The sequence below is a fragment of the Artemia sp. Qi Xiang Cuo genome, chromosome 7, assembly GCF_049724085.1.
Source record: "Artemia sp. Qi Xiang Cuo chromosome 7, ASM4972408v1, whole genome shotgun sequence".
Taxonomy (NCBI): domain Eukaryota; kingdom Metazoa; phylum Arthropoda; class Branchiopoda; order Anostraca; family Artemiidae; genus Artemia; species Artemia sp. Qi Xiang Cuo.
In genome coordinates this window covers 73,115,016-73,140,825 of record NC_142800.1, presented here as the reverse complement: position 1 = coordinate 73,140,825, position 25,810 = coordinate 73,115,016, and the positions used below count along the sequence as shown (strand labels likewise).

Below are 25,810 nucleotides of genomic sequence, written 5' to 3'. Positions count from 1 at the left end.
TATATAACCTTCTCAGCCATCTTTGGGGTTTTACGAGGTTGCTGTGAAAATTTCATTCTCTTGGTGGAAATATCTTAAAGTTTTGACGATCAATTCCGAAAATCATGAAATTTTTCTGAAAATTTAAGCATTTAAAAAAAAAAGAAGTTGCGAGATTCGCTCAATTTTTCCAAACTTTCAATATCGGAAAATTAAAAAAAAAATCAATATTAAATAAGAATTTTCAGAAATTATTATGCAGAATGCTTCAGCCATCTTCCCCGTACTCTGTTCTACTATATGGTTGTTACGAGTATTCTGTTCCCCCTGTGAATATATGCCCACAACTCTAAAAATTTGTTACGAAAAGTGGAAAAGTTTTCAGAAGATTTGCACATTTTTGCAAAAAGATTAAAGAACTTGCCGAAAACACTGTTTGGTCGAAACGCAAAAACTCACTATTGATTCAGCATTTTCAAATACTCATATGCTCAATTTTCCGACCCTTCTTCAACCCTCTTCTCCAAGATTGCTATAAGAATTCCTTTGTCTCAGTGAGCATATACCAAGATCTCTAATGATTATAGGATTTTTTTTTGAAATTTCTTAATTTGTAAAGAAGAAGTTACGGAATTACTGGACTCTGTCATAAGCCCCTTCCTCCCTCTTTCAGAAGGGAATTTCTGTCGCCGCGGCCAATAGGCCTAGTGGTTTCAGCTTGGATGCTGATCAGAACCGTCACTCCACCCTTGGGAAAGAATCAAATTAGTATTTTATGCCATTGAAAAGTTAAACCATTAAAATTAAGTCACTTGAATAATTGTTTGAAACTTACAGAAGATAAATTATACTTTCTATCCTCTTTATTTTGTTTAATTTGGTAGGGTAAAATCTGTAGATGACCAGGGGTTACTAAGTAAAATCTACAGGGTATGCAAACTATTTAAGCATGAAAATGTAGAGGCGCTCCCAACATAATTGAACCAATAATTATGTCAAAGACACCACTATTAGAAGAAACATAGGAAATTCCAGTCCAGTTTATTATTAATGGATTTTTAACTATACGAAGTATTGAAAATTGCTTCTCTTTATGTACATTCCATAAAAATGCACAGAATAGAGTTTTTTAACTGAATATAGCTAACAATTATAGCAAGCTCATTCAGCTGCTTAACTCTTATACCCAATTGACGGCTGGGGGGTCACGTCATTGCTTAGATATAAAGAGAGGGAAAGAGTTCATATTCTTAGGTTTTACCCTCTGATTTTCCTCTATTCAGTTATAGGTCTGTTATCTCTGGAGTGTATTATTTGCTAAACAAAGTCTTAATTTAGCTTACTCAGCCTACCAGGGAACACTACGTCCATACACCCAATCTCTGTTTGCTCAATCCTTGTCACACAATGGTTCCTCAGAATGGTTCCTCAGTCCTCGTCACACAATGGTTCAATGAGGAACAATGGTTCCTCATTGTTACGCTCTTCGTCACGACAGTTTATCGTTCCTAAACGTTCATAACAAAGAAATAAATCTAGAGAAAACAACAGGTCTATGACCAGCAGGAGAAAAAAGAAAAGAAGTGATCAACACGAACGTTTCGCCTGTATAAAGCTAGGAGCGTTCAGTGTTACAAGAAAAAAAAAATGAAATAATAATAAAACAATCAAACCAATACATAGAATTACTACTCCATTTAAAACACAGTAATAGAATATATTAGCAATTAACGAGCTACCTCTATGAAAGCACAAAAGCTACTGGCAAAAGTAAGACAATGAATTATTAAATATACTTAATCATTTTGCTGAGAAGTAATCCTTATACTGGTATCCGGTGCTGCTAGTCTCTTTGTTTTTTATTTATTTTAATCCCTAGGTGATTTTTTATGATTTTGTGAAATGAATTTTCATTTTCCTCCTACTGGCCATATACTTGTTGTTTTCTCTAGAATTGTTTCTTTGTTTTGTCATGGTAGCCCAGTTTAGATTTAGATCTAAACGTTCGTCAACGGCCCCACAAAATCCCACATGTTTCAGTCTATTTCTCTTTGGAATTCTATCCTACTTGATATCTCTCTCTTCCTCTTTTAAAATTATATTCAGGATTTGCCCTTTCTTTTTTTATTTTTCTTTCGTTGTTTTTATGGTTTAATGTTCACCAGATCTTCTCCGTTTTCTTTACATTCTTCATTTCTGATTTTTTTACGTCCTTGTTATTCTTTTATTAGTGTTTTATTTTATTCTAGTGTGTATTCTTATTTTTTCTATTTTCTCTTGTTTCTTTTACTTGTATTGTATTATTTAGTATATCGTCTATTGTACTTGTCTTATTTTATTATTGTATTGCGAAGGCCCTTAAAAGCTATACTGCATGGGCCAAATCACCGTTAATGCTTATAAAGCAGATTTCTGTCATATGAATAAAGCGATTGGTAATCGAAAGAGTAAGGGGAAGGGAGAGAAAGAGAGAGAGAGAGAGAGAGAGAGAGAGAGAGAGAGAGAGAGAGAAGGAAAAAATAACGTGTACAATGTGTCGTCTGACATATGCTTATATGCATATATTTACTCATATGTTGAGATTACTATTTATTTCAATAAGCACTGTTGTGATTTGAACGACATTTTATGATATATATTTGAAACTTTTTATTTTTAATTTTTTTTTTTTTGTTCCGAGTTTATGGTCTCTCCTTTAATTACTTGTAAAAATAGAAATAGCATGACATTCATTCTTGTCATATTGAAATCAATCTGTTCCAGTCTTAGATGATACAAAAAAAAAAAAATGAAAAAATAAAACAGAATAGAATTGCCTTAGCGTTCACTACTGTAGAAAAACTTGACACGCATTTTCAGTTTTGATCCTGTGGTAGAAAAGTGAATTGATGCTCTTCTTGGCGATATGGGGCCCAGGGATCGATCCCCGCTGCAGCAAGGTTGGGCAAAAGGCTCGCTACTTGTCCTTGTAAAAAGGACCTAATAACTGAAACGTTGACTCGACGCCCTATGCGCAAGCAATGGCTTTAAAGATCTCTATTCTTTTTTTTTCCAATTAGCAACTTTTCATGTTGTTTTTAGAGACAGAGTGATTGTTTATAACTTGTAGTATTTCTAAGGTATTTTGTCATTCTGTTTTTCCTTAAAGAATTTCTCTCTCTCGCTGTCTCATGTAAAATACATGTCTCACAGCGTAACACCGCTTGAATTACTATGACTAACTTCTATTTGGGCATATAAGTAAACACGGATAAAAGAATAAAAATTCAGTTCAAAGTTAACCCTAATATTGCTTAACCCTTTACTTCACAAATTTTGGGTTAAAGTTTATTTTTGAGGCAAATAGTTATCGTCAGTGTGTTCCTAGAGGTTCCCATATTAATATGATGTTTGATATAAGTAAAAAAGTTAATGAGAACCTCAGAAAATGAGTTGCGATATACATGCCTTGTGTTGGTTCGATTTTAAATGCTATTTTTCTAAGTCACAAAATTTAAACACTAATTTTTGAAATTGATTTTCAAAGGTCAAGACAGACTAAGGTCTCAGTGCATATTATAGTGAGAGAATAGTTGAATTGTGACAAGTAACAATGGGTTTATTTAAAAAAAAAAAAAAATATATATACATCATCGATTCCCTGAAGGAATGCTTGTGCGGGAGAAAACCCACCTAATAAATCAAAAAACCAACAAAAAAAAAAACAAAAAAAAAAAAAAAAAAAGAAAAAAAATAAATAGAAAAAAAAAAAAAAAAAAAAAAAAAAACATAATTAGAGCTCAACTTACCGGACTCGAAAACCAACGAACCTCCAAACAACACCCAACAAAATTATAATAATTATAATCATATTCAGCTGCAACTAAACCCTCCTCAAAAACAAAACTTAAGTGGCGTGGAATAATCCATTCAAAATATACACATCAAAACAATGGTTCTTTAGCGACTTACGAAAATCCTGCAAACCCCCAACATTCCTCAAATCCTCAGGCAAACTCTCCCAAACTGTGATTGAGGTTACGCTAATAAACGTATATTTATTTGTTTATTTTGTGTTTTTTCTTTATGTTAGTTGTTGTTTTTTAAAGATGGTTTTATTTTGAAACAAAATTTTTTTTTTCCTTAATTCTTTTTTTCTTTGGAAAAATTTCCGTTCGGAAAAATTACAAATTTTTTGTAAAACTGAGACTTTTAAGAATATATAACTGAAGTCTATTACAAAGAATTGAATATAAAGAAGACACACGGGTCTACGGCCAGTAAATGAAAGCGAAGAGAAACAACAAAAATCCAAATAATATTCCGCCCGTATATAACAAGGCGTCTTCAGTGTAAGAAAAAAAAGAAACTAGAAACTAAAACTAAAAAATATATATAAAACTAAAACAGATTAAAGTAAATTATATAATATACAATTATTCACATTTACAATTTGCAGCTACCTTCATCAAACCACGAAAGTAACTGGATTAAAAATTATGAAATAACAAATGAATTAGAAATATTCTATTGCGACATAATTTTATGCCAAGCTTTTGATGCTGCTATTCTTTTAGGTTTGTTACTTAAAGTAATCCCTTGGACATTTTGAAATACTTTATTTTTGAATACGGGTTCATTTTTTTAAGTAATACCAAAAATAGGATCAATATTTATATTACCAGTATCTCTATTAATTGATAAACGTGCAAAAATATGCTTATTATTTCTAATGCTTCAACAGCCCATTGAGTGAAACCTTTATCATTGGAAATGGCTGTTGCTTCCTTGAACTGTACAAAATGGACCAGATTATAAAAGATACGTTCTGCCAAAGCCGAAGGGAAACTTTCTGAAGGTTTTGTAAATTTTAGAACATTATCTATTGAATTCCGGTGCTCAACAAAACGCTCCGCAAATTGTTAGTGCGTTCGACTGACGTAAAACTTCCCGCAAGAGCAAGGAATGCTGTAGCCGACTTGCCAAACTGTTACGTGTTACATCCTTTCTAGAATTTAGAAAGCTCTTCATCAGAAAGCATATCATTTCCAATGATAAAGGTTTCACTCAATTCAGCATTAAAAATAAAAAAAAACACATTTTTGCAGGCTTATCATTTAATAGAGATACTGGTAACTATTGATCCTATTTATGATATTATTTTAAAAAATGAACCCATATTGAAAATAAAGTATTGCAAAATTTCCAAGGGAGTTCAAATAACAAACCGAAAAGAATATCAGCATCAAAAGCTTTGTATAAAATTATGTCGCAATATAATATTTCTAGTTCATTTGTTATTTAAAAATTTTTAATCCAGTTACTTTCGTGGTTTGATGAAGCTAGCTGCAAATTCGAAATGTAAGTAATTGTATATTATATATTTTATGTTACTCTATTTTAGTTTATATATATTTTTTAGTTTCTAGTTTCTTTTTTTTACTCTGACGACGCTTTGTTATATACGGGCAAAATATTCGTTGGATTTTTGTCTTTTCTATTTCTCATTTACTGGCCATAGACCCGTGCGTCGTCTTTATATTCTTTTCTGTCTTTTTGTTACGGCTGGCCAGTTCGGCTTTAGATCTTTGATTAGTCAAATACTCCAGTAAATTCTCATTCCTATGGAAGAGGCTTCGTATAAATAAAGGGGAAAGATATGAATCAGTGCGGGTTGAACTTTTCTTGGGCATCAGTCAAGAAATTCCACAGAAATTTATTCCAAGTAGGGGCGAGGGTAGCTTAAATAATTTCTTGAGCCAGAAAAGTTTAAAAGGAGGTTATTAAATTTTTTTCGAAATTCAATAGCTTAAACTTGTGTATTTTTATGCCACGGACATAATCAAACAGTTCGCGGTAACGAACTGTAAGAAAGGAGCGACCCGGCTTAATAGTAACCGAAACTTTAACAAACGGATGCAATTTTGATACCAATAGATACATCAAAATAATCAGATTTTTATGCTGATTTCAAATATATAAGTTTCGTTAAGTTTAGTCTTACTTATCGAAAGTTACGAGCCTGAGAAAATTTGCCTTATTGTCAAAAAAGGGGAACACGCCCCTTAAAAGTCATAGAATCACACCATCAAATTCAGCGTATTAGAGAACCCTACTGTAGAAGTTTCATTCTCCTATCTGTGAAAATAAAAAAAAAAACAAGTTTTTTAAACTGAAAGTAAGGAGCGACATTAAAACTTAAAACGAACAGAAATTATTCCGTGGATGACAGGAGCTGTCACCTCCTCAACGCCTCGCTCTTTACGCTAAAGTTTTTTATTGTTTAAAAAAAATAGAGTTGTGAGAAAGTCAAACTTTAGCGTAAAGAGCGAGGCGTTGAGGAGGGGACAGCCCTTTTCATATACGGAATAATATCTGTTCGTTTTAAGTTTCAATGTCGCTCCTTACTCTCAGTTGAAAAAACTAGTTTATTAAAATTTAATTTCTGATTGTTTTTTAATTAATGCAGCTTTTATTTCGGCTCACCGTCATTGAATAAGTAAACAAAATTTGCATAAAAATTTTACTTTTCTTTTGCTAAATGGCTGTGTCTAAATTTGGTTCTGACGTAATTTACAAATTAACTTACGTAACGAACTTCTATATTCGTATATTTTTCTTTTGGCAAAAAATACAGAGTTGCAGATTTTTGCAGATATGAGCGTGAAACCTATGTAATAGGGTTTTCTGATAGACTGAATCTGACGGTGTGATTTTCATAAAAATTCTTTCACTTGTGGGGGATGTTTCCCCCCTCTTTAAAAAATCAGGTAAATTTTCTCAGGCTCATAGCCTTTGATGAGTAATACTAAACTTAATAAAATTTATATATTTAGAATCAGCATTATAAGCCCATTCTTTTGATCATTTATTGACATCAAAATTCCGTTTTTAAAAGTTTCGATTACTACTCAGCCGTATCGCCTGTTTTTTTTTATTGTTTTTTTTTATTACGTATATGTTATTAAGTACATGAGGGGGTTCTCCCCTTAGTCAATACCACGCTCTTTACGTTAAAAGTTAAAATTTTTGTTTAATTCATAAACACCCGAATCCCAAAGGCCGTTTAATTAGAATAGATAGCTCTTTTGAAAGCACTAAAAAAAAACTGTAGCGTAAAGAACGAGGTATTGACTTGGGGGCGAACCCCCTCATATACGTAATAATTTCTGTTCGTTTTAAGTTCTAATGTTGCTTCTTACTTGTTGCTTCAGTTGAAAAAACTTGTTTTTTTTTAATTTAATTTCTGATCGTTTTTTAAATAATGCTTGGAAATCCGGCTCCCCCTTCATAAAAATGTCCCTTACCCCAAAGAAACATCCTCTACGGAGAGATCCTACCGAGTAACCCCCTCCTCCAGCCCCCCCCCACCAGAAAAAAAAATCCTTCCTGAAAATGTCTGTATACTTCCCAATAACCTGATGGTGCATCAGGAGGCGATTTTATTTCGTTGAAGGTTTTGAAGTCGATATTACCTGTTATATCTAGTCATTTTTTAGGACTGATAAATAATTGTTTAAAAGCTGGAATATTTCCTGATTGTCTAAAGTGCGCGAATGTTATTCCGATATTTAAAGGAGAGGATAAGAATTTTTTTAGTGATTATAGACCGATTTCTTTACTGCCATTTATTTCTAGAGTGTTTGAAAAGTTGATTCATAGTAGGATGGTAAGTTTTTTTCGAGAAAAGACAATTTTTTAGTTCTAGTCAGTTTGGGTTTAGGAGTCATCATTCTACAGAGCATGGAGTTTTGTTTTTAACAACTTTTATTAATGATGCTTTAGACAAGGGTCTGTAGATAGCTTCGATATTTTTGGATATTACTAAAGCATTTGACTCTGTTGATCATGATATACTAGTTCAAAAGCTATATAGTAGTGGTATACGTGGTGATTTTTTAAATGTGACAGTTAGTTTTCTTAGTGGAAGGACTCAGTGTGTCGTGATGGATGGAGTTACATCTAAAATTGAATATATTTCGATTGGAGTACCCCAGGGTTCCTTTTTGGGCCCTTTGTTGTTTTTGGTTTATATTAATGACCTTTGTAGAGCTTCAAGTAATGTGTCTTGTTCTTTAGACCTTGATACTTACTGTACTAAGGGAATTCTACCATGTTTTGCTTATGATGCCCATTTCACCGTAGCTGCTAGAACTGAAAATGATTTGATGACTATATTGAAACAAGGTATTTCTTCGATTGAAAAGTGGATGCGAGTAAATAAATTGAAACTGAATCATAATAAGTCGAATTTTTTGATTTATGGTAGAATTACTGGACATTATCCATGGATTAATAATATAGAAGTAGGGCACCATACTATTGTAAGATCTACTAGTACTAGATACCTTGGTGTTATAATTGATGAAAGCCTTAGTTTTAAAGACCATATTGCATCTGTTAACAGCAAATTGTCTCGTAATATTGGTATTATGGGTAAATAGGTATCTTTTTCCGTGTGAAATTCTGAGAATGTTGTATTTTTCTATGGTTCACTCATATCTCATTTACTGTTGTATGGTTTGGTCGAAAACATTCGTAACTCACCTCCATCCGCTCTGCGTAATACAGAATATGGCAATTAGAGTTCTTTATGGTAATCAAATTGACATATCTGTATCGGTGAGGCATCTTTACCGCGAGTATAAAATTCTACTGTTGGCAGGAATATGTGTATTCTATAATGCTCTGTTTATGTTTAAATATTTAGCTTCGGAGTTACCATCATGTTTTTCAGGAATGTTTAGTCTTGCGTCTACTACTCACGATCATTTGACACGATCTTCTCAGTTGGTGCGAAGACCAGCTATGGTCACGTCTAGGTCTAGGTTTTCAATTCGCCATGTTGTTCCGTTAGTTTGGGAGAGTTTGCCTGAGGATTTGAGGAATGTTGGGGGTTTGCAGGATTTTCGTAAGTCACTAAAGAACCATTGTTTTGATGTATATATTTTGAATGGATTATTCCACGCCTCTTAAGTTTTGTTTTTGAGGAGGGTTTAGTTGCAGCTGAATATGATTATAATTATTATAATTTTGTTGGGTGTTGTTTGGAGGTTCGTTGGTTTTCGGGTCCGGTAAGTTGAGATCTAATTATGTTTTTTTTTTTTTTTTTTTTTTTTTTTTTTTTTTTTTTTTTATTTATTAGGTGGGTTTTCTCCCGCACAAGCATTGCTTCAGGGAATCGATGATGTATATATATATTTTTTTTAAATAAACCCATCGTTACTTAACCAACACAACATGTAAGCAATGGGCAAAGTTCATAACTTGCAGCCCTTCCCCTGGGAATTGTGGGGTATTAAGTCATCCTAAAAGACATATTTATTAGATTTTCGACTATGCTGAACCAAACGACTATCTTAAAATTTTGATCGGGTGACTTTGGGAAAAAATGAGCGTGGGAGGGGGCCTAGTTGCCCTCCATTTTTTTGGTCGCTTAAAAAGGGCACTAGAACTTTTAATTTCCGTTCCAATGAGCCCTCCTACGATATTCTAGGACCACTGGGTCAATACGATTACCCCTGGGAAAAAAAACAAATAAACACGCATCCGTGATCTTTCTTCTGGCAAAAAATGGAAATTCCACATTTTTGTAACGAACTTCTATATTCTTATATTTTCAATACGTATATTAGAGGGTTCGCCCCCTAGTTAATACCTTGCTCTTTAAGCAAAAGTTCAAATTTTGTTCTAATTCTTTAAAAATGACCCCTTAATCAAAAATGCCGTTAATTAGAATAAATAGCTCTTATGAAAGTACTAAATAATATTTGGCTTAAAGAGTGAGGTGTTGACTAGGAGGTAAACCCAATCATATACGTAATGTTTTCTGTCGTTTTAAGTTTTGACGTTGCTCCTTACTTTCAGTTAAAAAACTTGTTTTTTTATATAATATAATTTCTGATCGTTTTTTTAAATAATGCTGGGAAATCCGGCGCCCCCTTCATAGTAATGTCCCTTCCCCTATGAAAACTTACTTCATAAAAAGAATCTTCTACGTAACACCTGACCCAGTCCCCCCACTACCAGAAAAAATACCCTCTGAAAACTTGTGTATATTTCCCAATAACCAATACTATACGTAAGCATTGGGTAAAGTTCATAACTTTTAGCCCTCCCCCCGGCGACTTCGGAGGATTAAGTCATCATAAAAGACATAGTTATCATATTTTCGACCCTGTTGAACAAAATGGCTATCTCAAAATTTTGATCGGGTGACTTTGAGAAAAAAATGAGCGTGGGAGGGGGCCTAGTTGCCCTCCATTTTTTTTTGTCACTTAAAAAGGGCACTAGAAATTTTAATTTCCGTTCGAATGAGCCCTCTCGCAATATTCTAGGACTATTAGGTCGATACGATCACTCCTGAAAAAAAAAAACAACAAATAAACACGCATCCGTGATCTTCCTTCTGGGAAAAAATACAAAATTCCACACTTTTGCAGATAGGAGCTTGAAACTTATACAGTAGGGTTCTCCGATACGCTCAATCTGATGGTGTGATTTTCATTAAGGTTCTGTAACTTTTAGGGGGTCTTTCCCCCTTTTTTCGAAAATCAGCCAAATTTTCTCAGGCGTGTAACTTTTGATAGGTAGGACTAAACTTGATGAAACTTATATATTTGATTAGCATTAAAATCTGATTCTTTTGGTGTATCTATTGGTATCAAAATTCCGTTTTCTACAGTTTCGGTTACCATTGAGCCGAGTCGCTCCTTACTTACAGTTACCACGTTACCACGAACTGTTTGAAAATGTCGAATTTTGTATTTTTTGCCAGAAGAAAGATCACGGATGCGTGTTTATTTGTTTGTTTGTTTATTTTTTTTTCTCCAGGGGTTATCGTACCGACCCAGTGGTCCTAGAATATTGTGAGAGGGCTCATTCGAACGGAAATTAAAAGTTCTAGTGCCCTTTTTAAGTGACCGAAAAAATGGAGGGCAACTAGGCCCCCTCCCACACTCATCTTTTTCTAAAAGTCACCCGATCAAAATTTTGAGGTAGCCATTTTGTTCAGCATGGTCGAAAAACACAGAAACTATGTCTTTGAGGATGACTTAATCCCCCAGAGTCCCCGGGGGAAGGGCTGCAAGCTATGAACTTTGCCCAATGTTTACATATAGCATTGGTGATTGGGAAGTATACATACGTTTTCAGGGGGTATTTTTTCTAGTAGTGAGGGGGGGGGGGCGGGGTTACGTGGGAGGATTTTTCCATGGAGGAAGTTTTTATGGAGAAAGGGACATTGCTATGAAGGGGGCGCCGAATTTTCCAGCATTATTTAGAAAAACGATCAGAAAAATAAAACAAGTTTTCAACTGAAAACTTTTGAACCTCAAAACTTAAAACGACCAGAAATGATTCCGTATATGATTGGGTTCGCTCCCTAGTCAATACCTCGCTCTTTACGCCAAAGGTTTTTTAGTACTTTCATAAGAGCTATTTATTCTAGTTAACTGCCCCTGTGATTAAGGGTTCATTCTTAAGGAATTGGAAACAAATTTGAACTTTAGCTTAAAGATCAAGGTATTGACTAGGGGGTGAACCCCCTAATATACGTAATAAAAACATACGAATATGGAAGTCCGTTACGTACGTTAATTCGTAAGTTACGTATATTTACTACTAAGAAAAACGTTCGTAAATAAATTTAAACAACTTTCGGAAAGCCATTTTCCCAAAAAAAGTAAAATTAATACACAATTTTCGTTTTAATTATTCATGTACGGTGAGCCAAAATCAAAACCTGTATTAATTCACAAACATTCAGAAATTAAATAAAAAAACAATTTTTTTTAACTGAAAGTAAGGAATGACATTAAAACTTAAAACGAACAGAAATTATTCCGTATTTGAAAGGGGATGTAGCCTCCTCAACCCTTCGCTCTTTACGCTAAAGTTCGGCTCTGTCTCACAAGTTTATTTTTTTAAACAATAAAAAACTTTAGTGTAAAGAGCGAAGTGTTGAGGAGGGGACAACCCCATTTCATATACGGAATAACTTCTGTTCGTTTTAAGTTTTAATGTCGCTCCTTACTTTCAGTTAAAAAAAACTTGTTTTTTTTTATTTAATTCTGCACTAAGAGAGGGGTAACTATCGTATCTTTCCCACCACTTCGTGGGTACTAATATGATCATTCTTTTCTGCAAAAATAATAAAATCCTCTAGTTAACGTAATAAAATCCTTTCTGATTAATCTAATTGTTTTGATTTTTAATGCAAATTCTCGAATTCACTGTAATTAACCATTATGAAGACTCAGGACCAAGGCGAGGCAGTTTTGGCTAGTATAGTGTATACAAAATACGAGTCTTAAGATTCAGCGACACATTGTTATTTTTCTAGTTAAAATTCGTGAGCAAAAATAATTTTTTAGAATTATTATACACTTTATTTTGACTCTTGTGAAATGATGAAATGATGAACGCTTTGGGCACGATAATGGGGTTATTTTTCTTTAAGGTACCCTGCCAAATTTTTCGTTGGAGACACCTTTTGCTATTTTAGTGGAGTGACTTTTGCCGTGGTGGGCATTCTTGGTCATTTTAGTAAGACGCTGTTGCTATTTTTCCTTCCTCAAGTATTCAATTTCTTGTTGTCAGTCCCTCAACTCTTCAGACTTGTTCCCTGCCCAAGACACAGACTACCAACGTAAGTATTTTTCTTCGCTTGTTTTAAGAATACAATTTAGAAAATATTTGGTAAGGTTAAAGCTAAGAAATAGATATTTATTTTGCATGAAAACTAAACTGTTTTTTATCTCATTGATTTGTTAGATAAATGTCTCTGTTAGAAGTTGAAGTTAAAAATATAGTGGTGGGAATGATAAATCTGAACCATAATAATCGTGGTTATTCTGAGGATACGAATTATATTGGGAATTGAATAAATTTCCCGATTTTTGAAACCATTCCACTCTGTTTTTCAGCTTTTCATAAAGAGGTGTAACATACCTTTTTTTAAAGAAAAAGCTACTACTTGAATTCTCCGGGACTGAATAATCAAATTTGTGTGCAGCTATTTGCTTACCGCAGTACCGCTTAGTTAATCACCTTACTATGAAACAGGTCAGTTGGATTATGAAAGAATTATCGATAGAATTCGGTAAGTAGGATTGTAAGGGAATGAATAATAAGATATTTGCTACCTTGCTACGTCGCTTTTTTTTATTTTTGTTTTTTTAATTCTTTTTTCTTATTAATTTTAGTTAAGGTATTTCCTTCGAACATTGAAATGTAGTGTTCAGAATGTCATCAATTTAAACTCTAATTTCTGTGAGATATTTTTTTTTTATTCTTAGTTTACTTTATAAATCTCCATTCCTCAATCCATCAATAAAGTTAAGGTACTATCTATATTAAATTATATAGTAATGTTTTTTTTTTGTTGACATACGGAAAACGAAGATTGGATAATTTTCAGCCAAGGCTATATCGAAAACAAAGCAGATATCGGCAAAGACTTCAGCTAAGTCATATATGTATAATATATATATATATATATATATATATATATATATATATATATATATATATATATATATATATATATATATATATATATATATATATATATATATATATATATATATATATATATACACTATAAAAACCCTTAACCCTTGGAAGCTACCGTAACAAAAGCGAAAAAGTGGCTGCAAACAAAACAGGAAAGAACAGACAATGTTTTCTGTTATTTTTTCAAACGTTGGGTTTTTACAATATATATGCTTTTTGAGCAAAAAGGGAAAAACAAAACAAAATAGAAAAAAAAAAAAGACAAAGCAAACGAGAATAATTTTGAGCCTGTGAGTAACGATAACAACAGATATGTCGAGAATGACCTACTAAGATGTCACTATTGCTCAAAAAATATATCTATATAATATAAAAGAAAAATCTAACCTTTGAAAGAATAGAAACTAAGTTTGATCTAACAACAACAAAAAATCCAAAAGCAAAGAAGATAATGGAAGCATAAAGATAACTGATGAAAGTAAAAACACAAATGAAAGGACCATTCAAAAATTGGGCTGGGTACGAAGTCTATCCACAGCTGCAGATGCAACCTGTCTATTTGTCCAATCCGTACTAACACGACTAATTGACCCTTAAAAATTAATTGGTTTTCAAGGATTTTTAAGGATCCTTGATCCTTATAGGGATCATTGACTGATCGTTTAAATCATTTAAATAATCGTTCAAATCGATTTAAGGATCGTTAAAATCATGGATCCTTATAGGGATCATTGATTATAAGATTATTGATTTTTAACTTTGCGTTGCTTCAATAGATATTTATTGCAAAACAAAAGCCTCTTTGGGCCTTGGCAAAAACAAACACAGTTGCATATAAAGTCAAAACACATGATAATAACATATATAACAATAACTAAACATAGCCCATAGCAAATACAAATAAAATAACATAACAATTGCAACACAAAAGATCACATAATACTATAAAAATAACTCACATAATTACACACAATGTCACACACATAATAATAATAATTGTGTATTCAAAAGCCTTTCTACAGGGCCATATGCACTATACATCAAATATAACAGGAAAACAAAAGTAAAACTCCCTTCAGCATTTTTATTCCAAACCATAACAAATCTTCTTCACAATAGTTCCTTTCTTATCTTTAGTGCCTGATCAACAAATCTACATAATCTACACATGAGGCTAGGTACCGTCTGAGACAACATAACCCGAAGTGAAAAGTTACTTTTCCCCAAAATACCCTCCTTCAAATCAGTAAGCCCCTGGCACTGGCATAGAAAATGGTCCAGAATTTCCTTTTCGATATTACAAATGGGACACGTGTACCAAGGCGATGGGAACCCCTTACCTCTCTCAAATACTTTACTCTTCCGTCTTAATGGCAAACAGTTGGCTCGCAGCTGCAACCAATAGGACATACACTTACTTGACAAATTGAACTTAAAGTAAATCTCCTGGCCAAACACCTTTTTAAAATCCTAATAAACGCTTAATGTCTCGGATCTCTCAATTTCATTCCCCCATGTCTGTATCTCCTGATCTTCTAATCTTTGTTTAACTATTCCTATTATATCAATCTGACTAATGGCGGGGCCTCTACCATCATTCCATATATATGACAATCCTAATCTGTCTAATAAGGATTTAACCCTAAACGGCCACGACCTCTTACGCCCTGAAGCAAGTAGCTCTTCATAGACCTCTCTAATAAGTTTACCTCGAGGTACCTGCACTATCTTCATCCAAAATCTAACTACCTGAACCAGCCTATGTTTACGGAGCGAAAAAAGCCCTAGCTCCCCTTTCAAAAACTGGGTATGTGTAGTCCTATGGAGGTGGAAAAGCCTTTTGTAATAAGTTACCTCAAGGGTCTCCAGCTGTTCTGCTGCTTCCATCCCCCATAATTCCCCACCATAATGAATAACTGGCATAATCTTCATTCTCTTATGCATTGCCAGACTTTTCATACCCATAACTGTACCATTCCTAAAAACCGTCGATATAGCCACTTTCCCCCTTTTTACTGACTCTTTAATGTGGGCACACCAACTACCATTATTTTGAAATACAAAACCTAAATATTTTGAATTTTCAACTATCTTTATTTCATCTCCATTAAACATAAGGTTACCATTACATTCTTCCTCCTTTATTTTACCCAAAATAACTATTTCTGTCTTCTTAACATTAAGTTGGAGCTTCTTCAGATCTAAGTAATCTGCAACAAGATCTAACGAAATCTGTAATTCATGGGCAGACTTAGCTACAAGTACGCAATCATCAGCGAAAAGCAAAACTGAAAATAATTTTGAACCAAGAACCACTGTCGGGGCCCACCTTCTTTCCAAAAACTGAACTAAATCATTTATAAAAATACAAAACAAAGGGGGGAAAGAGCACTACCTTGTTTTACCCCTTTACGGTTTCTATATACTCTAGAAAAACCCTGATCTATTACCTTTACTACCGCCTTAGTTCCGCAATACATGCTAATAACTAACCTCACAAAAATACTAGGTAAACCTATACTTCTCAGAATATCTACCAAAAGCACCCTCTCAACATTATCAAAAGCTTTTCTCAGGTCTAAAAAAGCTGCATATAGACGGCTATTCCCTCTTCCATACTTATCGACTAAAGCTCTAAGCACAAATGTCCTATCTGTTGTACTATAAACATTCCTAAATCCTCCTTGCTCTTCATTTATAATCTTATTTTTATATAACCACCTATCTAAAATATTTTCTATCCCTTTAATAAAAACTGGTGCTAGAGCCACGGGCCTATTTATCATTCCAGCTAGGGTCCCCCTTCTTTAAAAGCGGTATAACAACTGAAGTCTTCCACAATTCTGGCCACTTACCTGTAGATACAATACTATTAAATGCTATAACTAATATCGACAAAAACACCGACACAAATTTATTAACCACCCAGGCTGGTATCCCATCCAAACCTGGTGCTGAACCTCCTTTCATCTTACTAACTACTTCTCTAACCTCCTCTCTTGTCACTTCCCCTACTAATTCATAATCATTCTCCTGCAGCGGGAAAATACTTTCACCTGAACATGACGACTGACTATCCTCTTCTAGCCCTTCACAGTCTCCTTCTAAATTCTCAAAATAACCAGGCCACGACTCCGGTGAAGGCGTTCGACCTGAAATATTAGCTCTTTCCTTTCTCATTCTACTCCAAAATTCTTTATCATTCCCTAGTGAGAAATCCTCCATCATCTTTCTCCTTTCTAAACTATCCCATTCCCTACTTTTCCTTTTCAGCAATTTCTTATATTCCCTATTCTTAACTCTATAAAAATTCAACGCTTCTAACCGCAATTCTTCATCCTGGCACTGCCTAACAATTTCTTATCCTGTTTCTACCTCCTGCTTTAACCTTCTACATTCCTCATCATAATATCCTTTATCTCCTGATTTAACTCTCCTTTCTACCGCTTTACTAGACCACTGGTGCACTAACTCACATAACTCGGCAAGGACCTCCTCAGCACTGCAATCTAAATTTCTAATCTCCTCTAATCTATCCATTACTTCCGGTCTCGCTATTATCTCATTCATATTATCAATTTCTTTATTATTCCAATCTTTTTTTAACGGTTTTCGAACTCTAACCTTCTCTTGACCGACTGTTTCATACCTCTTTCCAATACCGCTCCTCTTACCTTCAACCTCTAAACCAAACTCTAACTTAACTGGCCAGTGGTCTGAACCAACTGACTGAAGTACCTCAACATCAACTGATTGAGTTGCAAGCCCACTGTCAACCAACACATAATCTATCAGACTCGGACGAGCTCCCGACATACAGGTAAACTCCCCTACTCCCCCATCAGTTCCAAATCTCCCATTCCCAATATATCATTGAAATAAAAACATTGAAAAAAGTAAATGCTTTCAGTGTATCATTGAGATAAGAATTATTGAATAAATATATGATTAAAATTTATGATTCTTAACTTTGTGTGCTTTGAATCAGATAATGATGAATAGAAACTGAAAATGACAAAATAAGTTTTTCAATTAAATAATGGAAGTTTTTCAAGATGTACGTAAATTACGATTCGAGCCCATTTTTTAATAGAATATTTGTTAAGTTGCCTATGTCACGTTGGCAAAAATCATAATTTTTAGCCGTTTATCTGTCGCCAAACGAAAAGCAAGACATTCTCGATTTGGGCAGGAAGTTGGCATAATAATGATTAGTAGGAAATTGGAAGTTCATGGGTGGAGCGCGCGTAGCTAATCTCGGGTGGATTGGTGTTATGATGAATTGTTAATAGTAGCAACTTAATGAGATAATGTAGTTCCATAGGAGGCACGGACCAAGGGGGAACCTTGTCCCTGGGGGTCCATAATAGAAACTGGAGCCCCCGCTCGGGGCAATAAATACATGTGGAAGAGGAAGAAGTCCCCTCAAATGTACACTCAACAGGGAGCATCTCCGTCTCCAAACGTCCCATGAGTTACAAACCATTCTCCCAGTAATGGGTTAAATTACATTGTGACGTAGAACACCATCGTGGGTGGATCCTTTGTAGGAGGACAACTGCGGCAGGAAGTAACATCCAGATCTATAGACAAAGGTCTCTGCAAAGGGCTGCCTCGACCCGTTTTGGGTACCTGCAAGACTGGGGACCTTGCAGTCAACTCTATTCCTACTTGAGGAGTGATGCCCCTCGAGGAAATTATAGCCTAGTAAACGACACAACGTTCGCACGGGATTCTGATTAGTGGATAGTTCTTTTGGGCTATGTCTGTTTTGACTGGCGTGTTCGGGCTGAGAAACCTCTTCCTAGCTAATATATCTACTATGGGTTGCCTCCCCATAGTAGCATAATATTTGTAGGCATGAATATATAATGCGTCGGAGGTAATAGGCTTGGGACTGTCTGTTCAGAATTTCGACTCTTGTCGATAAAAGATTATTGCCAAGTGCTGCAAATCACGTTGTGACCAACATGGGCCCAGGATTGCACAAAGTCTTCATTCATACTGGGGGTTCCAGGAAAATGTTGCTGTTTGGTTCCAATCGGGCTTAAGAGCTTCAGTGTTGACTTGAGGAAATATGTGATCCCCGTCCTGCACTGGTATCCGGGATCCTTGCTTTTCCTGAGGTAAAAATAATTTCAATGATTTAACGAATATGAAAATTGGAGCTGGGAATGTTACGAAGTTAAAAAATTACTATCGTATCGACATTTTGACTGACGAATTCAGACGATTAAAACTGAACTTATTAGGAGTTTCAGAAACTCATGTGCCAGGGTAGGAAGCATGAAATTAGGTGATATAGAAATTTTTTACTCAGGCAGGAAGGATGGGTACATAGACAGGGAGTAGGGCTCATGATGAATAGGGAAGCTGCCAAGTCTTCTTTAGGCTGGGAAGGCATTAATAATAGAATACTAATTGCTCACTTTATGACTAAAAAGTTCAGGGTATCAGGTGTAGTAGTATATGTCCCTTTTGAACCGACTGACGGAGATACTAGTGACTCAGCTGAATTTTACTTACAATTACAATAACAAATAGACAGGGTCCCAGGTAGAAATATGGTGTTTTTCCTAGGATATTTTAACGCCCAGGTTGGTAGAAATAGGGATAGATGGTATCCTAACCTAGGTAAATTTGGTGTAGGAAAAGAAAACAGTAATGGCTACAGACTTTTGAAATTTTGCAAGTATAACAATCTAGTTATAACTAATATGGTGTTTGGTCATAAAATGGCCCATAAGTTGACATGGTACTCACGTGATGGCAAGACAGCAAACCTTATTGATTATGTTATAGTAAACCCAAATCTGGCAGGATCAGTACAAGATTCTAGGGTATATAGTAGTGCTTTTATTGATGTTAAAAGTAAAGATCACCATCTAGAAGTATCTAGAGTGCATTTAAAGCTGGAATTTTGGAAGGGTATCTACCTCTAGGGAAATTATGATGTTGATAGACTCCAGGAAGAGATTTTGAGAGGAACTATCCAGGAACAGTTGAATACTAAATTGAGAGTTTAAAATTTGACAATGTGGAAAATGGTTGGAATAATTTTAGAAAAACAATTTGTGAAGTTTCTGATGGTGTCTTAGGAAAGAAAGTTAAGATTGCAGCTAAAAAAAAAAAAGCTTTATGTTTAATAGAGAGGAGAAGGGGCTTGTACCAGAATTATCTGAGTGATAGATCATATGAAAACAAAAGGAATGTAAAGAAAGTGGAGAAAGCATTAAAATATGAACTAAGGAGGTTTGAAGTGGAGGCCATAGATAAAATTGCCAAGGATCTGGAAGATGCAGCTAGACGGCATAATAGTAAAATATTGTACTGGCGTGTTTCAGATGGTATGTTACTGGTATATTAGGAGTTTCAGAAACTCATATGCCAGGGTAGGAAGCATGAAATTAGGTGATATAATTTTTTTTTACTCAGGCAGGAAGGATGGGTTCATAGACAGGGGTTAGGGCTCATGATGAATAAGGAAGCTGCTAAGTCTTGTTTAGGCTGGGAAAGTATTAATAATAGAATACTAATTGCTTACTTTATGACTAAAAAGTTCAGGGTATCAGTTATAGTAGTATATGTCCCTGTGGAACCGACTGACGCAGATACTAGTGATTCAGATGAATTGTACTTACAGTTACAATAACAAATAGACAGGGTCCCAGGTAGAAATATTGTGTTTTTCCTAGCATATTTTAACGCCCAGGTTGGTAGAAATAAAGATATATGGTATCCTAGCCTAGGTAAATTTTGTGTAGGAAAAGAAAACAGTAATGGCTACAGACTTTTGAAATTTTGCAAGTATAACAATCTAGTTATAACTAATACGGTGTTTGGTCATAAAATGGCCCATAAGTTGACATGGTACTCACGTGATGGCAAGTCAGCAAACCTTATTGATTATGTTATAGTAAACCCAAAACTGGCAGGATCAGTACAAGATTCTAGGGTATATAGTAGAGCTTTTATTGATGTTAAAAGTAAAGATCACCATCTAGAAGTATCTAGAGTGCGTTTAAAGCTGAAATTTGGAAGGGTATCTACCTCTCGGGAAATTATGATGTTGATAGACTCCAGGAAGAGATTTTGAGAGGAACTTTGCAGGAACAGTTGAATGCTAAATTGAGAGTTTAAAATTTGACGATGTGGAAAATGGTTGGAATAATTTTAGAAAAACAATTTCTGAAGTTTCTGATGGTGTCTTAGGAAAGAAAGTTAAGATTGCAGCTAAAAAAAAAAAAGCTTTATGTTTAATAGAGAGGAGAAGGGGCTTGTACCAGAATTGTCTGAGTGATAGATCATATGAAAACAAAAGGAATGTAAAGAAAGTGGAGAAAGCATTAAAATATGAATTAAGAAGGTGTGAATTTGAGGCCATGAATAAAATTGCCGAGGATCTGGAAGATATAGCTAGACGGCATAATAGTAAAATATTGTACTGGTATGTTAATAAATTGAGAGGGTGTAGTCAATCGGGAATTGTCCCATTTAAAGATAGGAGCACAGAAAGGCAATGTGAAGCCACGGAATCAAATGGGGAGGAAAAACTCTCCTGGACTTAGATTATGCAGATGATTTAAGCATTCTAGATGAAAGTGTGAGCAAAATGAATGGACTTTTAGAGGTTTTGAGACTTCATGGTGCTAGTATAGGTTTAAAAATTGATGTTAAGAAGACTAAGTCGCTAAGGCTAGGAATAATTGAAGATGAAAAGGTGACGTTGGGTAACGAAAAGATTGATCAGGTGGGCAGCTTCACTTACCATGATAGTATTAATAGTAAGGACGGTGGAATCCTGGAATATATTAAAAGTAGAAGAGCCACGGGTCAGGGTGTTTTTTCAAAATTAAAAAAAATTTGAAGAATAGGAAAATAAGTCTACCAGCCAAGATTAGAATATTGGAAGCTACCGTGATGACACTGGTCAAATATGACTCTGAAGCTTGGGGACTCGGTAAAGTGGATTAAAATCTGCTAGATTTTTTCCAGAGAAACTTTCTACGGAGAACTCCGATTACCTAGCTGATTAACCGTATTCTATTCGCTTAGTTGTACAGAAAGTTTGGTTCGGTCCCAGTATCTATGGCTATAGTAAAAGAAAGGTTGAGAGAGCTAGGGTACGTTCTGCGGATGAAGGATGACAGACTGCCGAATTAAAATTTCGGCCAACCGTGTCCTTTTCGGCCAACCGTTTAGGGCTAAACGGAAAGCAGGTCGTCCTCCTCTGGGGTGGGGGGAAAGTAATAAAGAAAGATTTTAATGAAATAGAAACTTCCTGGGAGGGTGTAAAGAGGGAGGCTTTGAATTGATTGGGATGGAAGAGAAGCGTGCGTGGCTGTGTTGGCCTCAGGCGGATTGGTGCTGCAGTGAGTCGTTAGTAGTAGTAGTAGTATCCAGTGACTAGAATCGAAGACTATCTGTTCGAGTCCTAATTGGTTTTTCTCCCTTAAAACTAAAAAGAGAAACACGTTTTCGGTTAAAGTCAAAGCTGTTTTCTTTTTTTTCTGTTTTTCAAATAAATTACAGATAACAGAAATATTTTTCTTGAATTTTTTAATTTATGTCACTTTTTTCCGAAGAACAGAACAATACGGATCTTTATTCCTGATGTATAGAGCTAAGAAGAAAAAAACACATTTATAAGCCAATTTTTTATCCAATTTTCTAGAGAATCCCTCAATATACCTATTTCACAAATTTAAACAAATGAAAAACAAAAACAAAAAAACGGGTGTAATATCTAAAACATACAGTAGACAAATACAAAAACAGCAAACTTTAAATAATTCCGTATTAATTCTTTAAATTATTTTAAAAAGCAAACTTTAAATTATCAATGTTTATTATTTTTGTTCTGCAGTTCGATGTTTGTTAGCCCTCCGTAGCAACGCTTCCACTATCTCCAAACTTTTCCGGCTTCCCTAAGAAATTTTCCGAAGAGAAAATTGGCTTCCTTGAGACCCCCCCCCCCTTTTGAATATTAATGGTTAATAGAAATTAAGGATTTGTGTTCATATACGCTCGTGCATTTACAGGTATAAATTTTTGGAGATTTTTCGGATATTCCACTTTTCTTTCGGGGTAACTCGGGGAGACCCTCAAAAATCTGTGGATAGTGGAAACGCTCCTCCAGATCTGTTATCCACGTAGATTTACCTTTATATGTAACTTTACGTGTTTACTTTTTGCAGATAACTGTAGCCTGTTAATTGAACTAAGGGAAAACCCAGTAAAAAGTTACTGGGAAAATCCAGTTACTATGCAAAAAGCAGTCTGTATAACACTTTCTGTGTTTGAAATTTTTCGCAAACACTATGATAAATATTGTTATGGTCTGCAACATAGGTCTGTACATTCTAGAAGGTGCCTACACAAAGGGGGCCTTGACTATGCTTATGGAATGTCATTATTCTGAAAATTGTTTTTTTAATCTCGTACTATTTACTGGTAATCAGCTTTTTCACTGTTTTGTTGAATTTGCCCCCCTGCTGAGCCAAAATAAATGCCTGCAAACAGGCTGAATATAAATCTTTAGTAATACACTAAAAGAATTTGTATAAAAGTGTATCCTCCATAAAAAGTGTATCATGCCCCAAAATAAAATATTAATGATTTTAAACGTAGCTTTCCTAGGGGAAATTGTTGCCCCTTTCATGAGAAACTTTTCACTTGCTTTACTATTTCTAGGTTGAATAAAGAGACAGGATTCTTAGAAACTAGCAAAGTCAAGTGCAAAGTTGCTTCACTGGGCCCATTGGGACGACCAGTGCTGTTGATAGCAAGCAAATTGTGTTTAGTTTCTTTCGTGGAAATGGAAGAATCAGTGATGGAATTTTCAAATATGACGCTTATCAATGCAGTACTCAATATTTTGGGACCAATGAAAGAAGATAATCTATGTAAAACCTTATTGTTAATTCAGGTAAATTCTATTTGGTATATTATTGTTTATATTGTTTCTTCAGTTGAACTATATTCAGGCTAATCTGGTAAATTGTATAGAGTTGTATGGACGCCAATTAACACTTCTAAGTGATATCCGTGGATCATTTCTTTCTGTGGGGATGCTGCATGTCGTGTAGTGAAATTACAATGAAGCTCAATTTCTTTGCTCACGAGCATTCTGGGACATAGGCTACCACACGCGGGAATCCAAATCATCTTGAGTATCTCAATATAATTTATTCGGGATTCCCCGAATTTGGCCGAAAAGAAAGTTAGATTCCTCGTGTTATGCACGAACGTCAATGTGCAGCACAAGTCGTTAGTTTGCGTTAACGTTAATTCTAAGTTAACGTTTTAACGTAAAATATGTAACTTTTAAAAATCCAAATAAAATACAGGGTTTCTTTAAGTCTGCCAAGGATAGATAACAGCCATATTCTAGGTAGTGATGTTTATAGAATCCCTATTCTAGCGGTTGTTTTTTTATATTGGAAAGACCCACCAACGATTAGAGGATGGGTTACTTGAGCGCAAATTTTCAATTGAAAAAGCTAGGAAGTTGCGCGAAAGGCCGGAGAATTTTGACTCTGCTTTAACCCAACACAGCTATGATAGCCCAGATGATAGACCCATCAGTTATATCGCAAACTAAAGAAAATTCCGATGCTTGAAAAATCAGGAAAGAGATTAGCACGCACAAAATCTTTATGCAAAATAAATTATCTAATGAAAATTATATCTTCCATTCAGTAATAAGGTTTTTTGTTCAGTCGCCTTAGTGCTTTTCATCTAAGAAGATGACTTCGTTTAAAATTTTTAATTTTTGAACTTGTTCTTTGGGTTCATGGACTTCTATATGTTTTTTTTTACATTTAGTAAGGTTGAATAGAGATCTTGTCAGAAGATCTCAGTCTCCTTCTTTTTTCACTTTAAACAGCTAACGTTATTCATTATGTTGTTGTAAACCGAAGACTGGCAGGATCAATACAAGATACTAAGGTATATAAGAGTGATATTCTTGATATTAAAAGTAAAGATATCCGCATCTAGTAGTGTTTAGGGTTAATTTAAGCTGAAATTTAGGATGGTGAACTACCTTCCTGGGGCTATGGTGTTCATAGACTCCAGGATGAGAAATTGAGAGAAACTTTTCAAGATCAGTTGAATACTAAACTAGAGAGTTTAAAATTTGATAATGTAGAAGACGGATGGAATCATTTTATCAGTATATCACAGTGGTCCAGTTTTTATTAAGAAAAAAATCACTCAGTGATAATTAATTACGCCCCTGGTATTGTGCGCCCGTAGGCCCGGACCTAGTGAGCCTATTGGCAAATACTGGCCTGATTCTGACCAATCCGGGGTCCTTTGCAATATGAGGGAAACAGCTGACTCCGCTGAATGACTTGCCTGTTACAAATCCATCCAGGAAACGTGAAAAAATTGCATGGGCTAGGGGGATGAGTCATAGTCTAGGTGTTAATTATCTGAGCCCTCCTTAATTAGCTTATTCGTAAAAAGAACGTACAAATATTTGAAAAGAGGATCACTGAATTCTTAGTTAGTGTATTTTGTACATAACGATAAATTTGGGAAATATTCATTAAAATTTAAATCATTCGAAAAACATTCGAGTGAGTGTTTTAATTGTATAGTTAATTTAAAGCAACTTATTTAATGATGTTTATTGCTTTTCAAGTTTAATTTTTTATATTATTTCAGGTTCTCGGGACTGCGGTGGCTTTTGTGATTTGATACCCTCTGGCCTCATTTTTCTACTGATAATTCCCTTTTACATCTACAGAAATTTTGTTTTTATTCGCACTATTAAAATCCTAGTCATTTAATAAATTTATATAACTTGGCTCTTGTTGCTTATTCTTATAAGAGGTGCACCTCTGTAATGAGGTGTTCTTTATTAAATCCTTGTCGTTTAAAATATTTATTTGATTTTTTATTTTAGGATAAATACATTTAATTTATTAAATATGTTTTATTTATTTATTTTTAATAAATAACTGCTCTTGTTGCTTATTCTTGTAAGAGGTGCACAGTAATGAGGTATTTTTAATTAAATCTTTGTCGTTTAAAATATTTATTTGATTTTTTTTTTTATTTTAGAATAAAGAAATTTAATTTATCAAATATATTTTATTTATTTATTTTATAATAAATATCTTGACTCTTGTTGCTTATTCTTGTAAGAGGCGCACCTCTGTAATGAGGTGTTTTTAATTAAATCCTTGTCGCTTAAAATATTTATTTGGTTTGTTTATTTTAGAGTAAATACATTTAATTTTATTAAATATATATTATTTATTTAACTTTATTATTTATTATCTATGTAGATAAATTTAATGTATTTAATCTATTTATTTTATTCCCT

The 25,810-nt window shown here is 34.4% G+C and overlaps 1 protein-coding gene across 1 annotated transcript in view; it reads left to right on the top strand.

Annotated features, from left to right (window-relative positions):
* The window catches only part of LOC148950666 (UDP-N-acetylglucosamine--dolichyl-phosphate N-acetylglucosaminephosphotransferase-like), a 76,477-nt gene extending 51,189 nt beyond the window's left edge, over positions 1 to 25,288 (top strand). The window contains 3 exon segments of the mRNA XM_089091699.1: positions 12,419 to 12,607; positions 23,167 to 23,401; positions 25,147 to 25,288. Of these exon segments, the coding sequence (XP_088947825.1) occupies positions 12,419 to 12,607; positions 23,167 to 23,401; positions 25,147 to 25,206 (484 nt within the window). The 3' untranslated portion in view covers positions 25,207 to 25,288.
* The last annotated feature ends 522 nt before the right edge of the window (positions 25,289 to 25,810 follow it).